Source organism: Argentina silus (assembly GCF_951799395.1).
Source record: "Argentina silus genome assembly, chromosome: 6".
Taxonomy (NCBI): domain Eukaryota; kingdom Metazoa; phylum Chordata; class Actinopteri; order Argentiniformes; family Argentinidae; genus Argentina; species Argentina silus.
In genome coordinates, this window is record NC_139660.1 from 2,955,503 (window position 1) to 2,961,502 (window position 6,000).

The following is a 6,000-nucleotide window of genomic DNA, read 5'->3' on the forward strand; positions in this document are numbered from 1 at the left end:
CAAACACCGCTACGAATTGTTTGAACGCCCCTCTCTGTGCCAAATGCTTTGGGTTCCTTCACGCACATTCCTCCCATTACACAGGTCAGTCGCTGGTGATCTGGTCCCAGTTGGTTCTGCTGGGTGTCATGGCAGCTTTGGGATGCCGTGTTTGGGGAGATTAGTGCTCTTTGATATCATCTCACACACAGTTGTTGGTGCATGTTTCCAAGCTGTATCAGACACGTCATGCTTTAAGAACAGCAATAACCTCACCTGTGCCTTGCTCCTAACAAGATGATTTAATAAACATAGAGAGAGAAATTAACAGAGAAATGTACAGCGCATGTATTTTGAAATCGTCATAATCTCTGACTTCCTCTTTCCTTGATGACCAGATTAGCAGATTAGATTTCCCCTTGATTATGATATTATTTAGATAGGGATTTGGATTATGGGATAGTATGTACAGTAATTCACCCCAGATTGGCTTGTATCTTATCCCATCTTCATCCCCGCCCGGCCCCCCCCCCCCCCCCCCCCCCACACACACACACACCTACCAAATAACCACTGAGCCCCAAAACCCAGGGGAGCTCTTTACAGCTCATCCACAGCAGAGGTCATCTTGCTTATGAATGCTCAACAGCAGCCTAAGCCCCAGACCACCCTCTCTCTCCTAGGCACATATGTCCTGTTCACCCATATTCACCCAGTTGGTTTGTGCTGTTTGTGCTGTTATTGGTAGTCTGCCATTAGTCTGCCATTATTGTGAACGTTGAATTGACATGGAGGACAACAAGTGTGAGGTATGAGCTGTCACACTGTTTGTAAACATACAGTCCATGCCATGTCGAACGTACTACCTCTACTAGAACTGTATTTGGTTACTTAGAGCTTGGGCATAAACATATATAATACAGTAGTATGCATTTCATTCATTTCTATAGACATTTTACATTTCTGTGCTGCAAGTTAGCTTTAGAAGCTCCTTTGTGTACAATTCCCCCCTTTGAGGAAAAGTATTAGATTGAATAAAGAATGAATGGATTGATGCCCTCATTAGTATGAGTGGCAACATGTTTCTTCCAGAAGGGAGATCCATAGCCTGGCAGTATGCCATTTAACCCCCGCTGATTAACAGAGGCCTTGCTATGAATGAAGTGATAAATGCCACAAATGACTGACTTCTGTCTGAGGACAGTCACCATGGCAATAGATTGAAATTCAGGAGCGGGTCCTTGGAATCGGTTGCCATGGTGGCACGCCGTGATGCTTTGTGAGGCCCTTAAGTTTGCAAACGTCCTTGTACCAGAGACGAGAGAGGGGAGAGGGAGGGAGAGAGAGAGAGAGAGAGAGGGAGAGAGAGAGAGAGACAGAGAGAGAGAGAGAGAGAGAGAGAGAGAGAGAGAGAGAGAGGGAGAGAGAGAGAGAGACAGAGAGAGAGAGAGAGAGAGAGAGAGAGGTGGGGGGCAGTTTGTTTTATACCACACAATGGCTGTATGTGGCAATACAAAGCATGACTCACACACTGAGGCGATTAGATATGTTGGTTGTTATAATAATATATATAATAAGCCATTTAGCTGACGCTTTTATCCAAAGCGACTTACATTGCAGTGAGTGCATACATTTCTGTATATGTGGTCCCAGCGGGAATGAAACCCACAACCTAAGCATTGTTAGCGCCATGCTCTACCAACTGAGCCACAGAGGACCACAGAGAGAGTTATACAGAGAGCTGTGAAGTGATTCTGTCCAGATGCCTTTTAGATCATCCTTATTCAGTATACATGTATGTTGTGATGTAGCCTATAGTGTGGAATGGTGAAATTGTCCACACTGATCTTTTTATGTAGTTATTTTATTTGTAAGTACTTCTTTCGAATGTCGTCAACTAGTGTGTTCAATATTTTCAGCCAGATGTCTGTCTGGTGCTGGTAGTGGTTCATAAAGACTGGGTGACATCACCATGCTACACGATGCTGGTCCTCTGTGGCTCAGTTGGTAGAGCATGGCGCTAACAACGCTTAGGTTGTGGGTTTGATTCCCGTTGGGACCATATATATAGAAATGTTTGCATTCACTGCAATGTAAGTCGCTTTGGATAAAAGCGTCAGCTAAATGGCATATATTATTATTATATTACATGTCGCATACAGTGTCCTGTCTCTTAGACAACCATGCTTGTCTGACCACGTCTCCAGGGAGCGGCGAAATGATGCAGGGTAAAGAGGGCCAATGTTTGTGCAATCATCTGTCCCCAGGTGCGTCCCCTGCCCTGAACGCCAAACAGGCAACAGACCAATGCTCGCCAAACCCTTGCCATAACCGCGCCATCTGCCGAAGTCGTGGGGACGGGTACTCGTGTTTCTGCGTGCCGGGTTTCCAGGGCAACCACTGCCAGATCGAGGTGAACGAGTGTGTGTCTCAGCCTTGCTGGAACGGGGCCACCTGTGTGGACCGGGTGGGGAGGTACTCCTGCGTCTGCCCGCCGGGGTACACAGGTGAGTGGAGGGAACAGTAGCTCTCACCCGGGAGAGGCTGGTGGAGGTAGAAATCGGAGGAAGATTTACTTCTAGAGAGTGTGCAAGGCTGCCATTTAGTGTTTGAATTATGGTCACGATTTCCCATTCTAACCCTCTACCTATCAATGACTAACTCTTGTAAGGCCCAAAAAGATAAGAGCAGATACCAGGTTGATGGAGGATCCAATGCTTGATAACACGCAGTTGGTAGGCTGAGGCCTGCTCACAGAAGATAATCTCAGGGTAATCCTAAACACATTTGTTGAAAGCATCTTAGGTTGCCAAGCTAATTTCAGATAGATCTTATTAAATCTACTCTGTTACCTAGTCACAGGTCCAAAACCAAACACCTCTCAAAAACCTTTGACACAATGTCCAGCTGCTGTAGCTCAGAGACATTAAGCGTTGGTGTGTCAACGTCACTGTGATGTTCACAATATCGAAATAAAATGCTAGCTTACTGTTTGTCAAATCATACTGAATGCACTGAAATACAAGACAAACAGACACAGAAATAAACAACCTCAAATGAGATTAAAAAAAAAGGTACCCCTTGCTTCTTTTACTTGGTGAATGATGAAGAGACAGACAACATAAAAAGCATTTCACAGTGTAGCCACAGGTGTCTTTCTCCCCTTCTTCAAAGAGGTCCAGATGGTCAGGACAGCATATGTTACATCTCTAGATCAGAGCCCAGGTAACTGACCCTCCCTTCATCGGCCATATTGGGTTTTTGATGTTTGCAGGTGCCACCTGCGAGCTCCAGATTGACGAGTGTCAATCACAGCCCTGCCTCAATGGCGGCAGTTGCCATGACGACATCAACAGCTTTGCGTGCACCTGCGTGCCAGGTCTCCAGGGCGACCGCTGTGAAATCGACGTTGATGAGTGCCAAGACCAGCCATGCCAAAATGGGGCTCTGTGCATTGATGGGGTGAATGAGTAAGTGTGTGGGTGTGTGTGTGTGTGTGTGTGTGTGTGTGTGTGTGTGTGTGTGTGTGTGTGTGTGTGTGCGTGTGCGTGTGCGTGTGCGTGTGTGTTCGTGTGCGTGCGTGTGTGCGTGTGTGCATGCTTGCGTGCGTATGTCTGTGTGTGTGTGCATGTGTATGAGTCTACTTATGTATCAGCATTTTTAGATCTGTGTGGAGTAAATTATCCCTAAGAAGACATGCCTGCTCATTTATTTGATACTGATCAACATAGCATGTTGTGAAAAAATGTCTGAAGTGTTGAGATTTAAAGGTGTTGTAAAAACCTACTGTGAAAGTAAAAAGTTGGTGCGAATGAAATCTTTCAGGTACAGTTGTGACTGCTCACAAACTGCCTTCACTGGCCGACACTGCGAAACCCCTGTCCCAGCATGCCAGTCCCAGCCCTGTCTCAACAGTGCCCCCTGTCAGGAGAATGATGGGAACTACAGCTGCGACTGCTGGCCAGGTACAGTACAACCACAATTACAACACAGCTATTTCTCCCTTTGAGAATTACATTTTGTTGGTTATTTAGTAGTCAAGCCTAAAGTTTGTGCCTACAGAGTGTTTCTGATATGGTTCCAGTGGTTCTTCTCTAGCCTTTTTTTCATACAGAAGAGTTAGTAACACATTGAGAAAGACTGATGAGAGAGGGGGAAAGAGAGAACATTAAAGAAAGTGGCGATGGAGAGAGAGAGGAAAGAGAAAAGAGCGATATAAAAACAAAGAGAGAGAGAGAGAGAGAGAGAGAGAGAGAGAGAGAGAGAGAGAGAGAGAGAGATAGTCCTGCAGATTACTGCTGAGCTCAAGCTGGCCCCCAGCCACAGCAGATTGGGCTAATGCCCTGCCCGAGGCTGAAGTTAAAGCAGTGCGTGTGTAGACCTCCAGGCCTCACCTCAACCTGCCTTCCCGCTGCCCACAGAGATTACATGGAAATGTGCTCCTCTCACAGAGTGAGAGATGTCCTTTGTCACCCTGAAACAGAGAGCAATGGAGAGAGAGAGAGAGAGAGAGAAGGAGAGAGAGAAGGAGGGAGGGAGAGAGAGAGAGGGAGAGAGAGAGAGAGAGAGAGGGAGGGAGGGAGAGAGAGAGAGAGAGAGAGAGGGAGGGAGGGAGAGAGAGAGAGAGAGGGAGGGAAAAGAAGAAGGCAGAGAGCATGTGAGAGAAGGTGGCAGAATGTGCGTGCGTGCGTGCGTGCGTGCGTGCGTGCATTACATACCCAACCCAATCTCTCGGTACGTCTCCCCCGCGTCCTCTGCCTCCCGCCCCCTCCCCTCCCCCAGGGTTCCAGGGTCGGCGGTGTGAGGAAGACATTCAGGAGTGTGGCAGCAGCCCCTGTATGCACGGGGGCCGGTGCATTGAGCTGTCCTGGCAACCTCTGTATGGGAGAGAGCCTCTGCTCCCTGCCCACTATGACAGTCAGCACGCTGCAGGCTTCACATGCAGCTGTCCACCAGGGACTACAGGTAATGTGAAATTAAAAACAATTAAAAAACAATTAAAAAAAACATGTTATGATTACTGACAATTGTTCTTGTCCAGGTTTTAATTACTGAGGTGCTTGGGGAGGGGCGCTCGTTAAACCCAGAACAAATCATTGGTTGATTATGATTATGAACATCATGTTTATATACTGTACTTTTAAACATCTATGTGAAATATTTGCCTCCCCATAAGTTGACATATCAATATGGGAACCTCCTAAATCATTGAATATTAATGTTGGTCCAGAGCCACTATGTTTAGTCCAAGAGTGTGCAGGTACAGTATGTGTCAGCAAGCCTCTCTCTATGTTCTGCACAGTGCTCTCCATAAGTATAGGTTCAAGTAGAGATTATCAGATTTAATTCAATGCTTTCTTTTTTCAGATTAGCTTGGTGGGGTCAGTGGGTCGCAGACTTCAGGCAGTTATTGCATGCAAAGGATTGTCGACCAAATATTAAACATGCTGTTTGCTTTATTTGGACATTACATGTATACATTATTTTTTCCAATACTTTTGGAGCCCTGAAATAGGGGGAGTATGTAAATGTTGTACTAAATGGTGAAAATGGTGAAACCAATGGTGAAACCAATCTAAACAAAAAAAACAACATTGAATTAAAGCTGAGAATCTCTACTTTGACCCCATAGTAATGGTTTGATTCAAACTGTTGGGAGTATAGAGCAAAAAAAAAGACAAAATGCTTCCTCTTTCCAATACTTATGGAGGGCTCTGTATCTGTATGTTTTATTAGTAAGTATATGAAAACTACCAGCCACATAAATAGTTGAAAGTAGCCAGAGGCCTACCCAGAGCAGCAATACAAGCCACTCACATCCAGTCTGCGCAGCGAAATCAAAAGAATATTCCAGTCACCCTGCTTACGCAAGCCGCGACTGCGCTCAAAGCTGGGTTTCTAAAAATTGACTCGCCTCCCACTCCCAGTCAGTCACGGACGTGAGCGTTCGTTCTGTAAGATGGTCAAATTGCATTAGCCTAATCCTCGGGATCTGGCTTTGCCGGCCTCCCTCCTGGAGAC

At 46.1% G+C, this 6,000-nt stretch overlaps 1 protein-coding gene across 1 annotated transcript in view; it reads left to right on the forward strand.

The window, feature by feature from the left end:
* Positions 1 to 2,197: 2,197 nt before the first annotated feature.
* crb1 (crumbs cell polarity complex component 1) overlaps positions 2,198 to 6,000 on the forward strand; it is a gene marked incomplete at its 5' end in the record, with an annotated part of 23,415 nt that continues 19,612 nt past the window's right edge. The window contains 4 exons of the mRNA XM_083671527.1: positions 2,198 to 2,486; positions 3,254 to 3,449; positions 3,805 to 3,944; positions 4,762 to 4,944. Of these exons, the coding sequence (XP_083527653.1) occupies positions 2,198 to 2,486; positions 3,254 to 3,449; positions 3,805 to 3,944; positions 4,762 to 4,944 (808 nt within the window). The remainder of the gene's footprint in view (positions 2,487 to 3,253; positions 3,450 to 3,804; positions 3,945 to 4,761; positions 4,945 to 6,000) is intronic.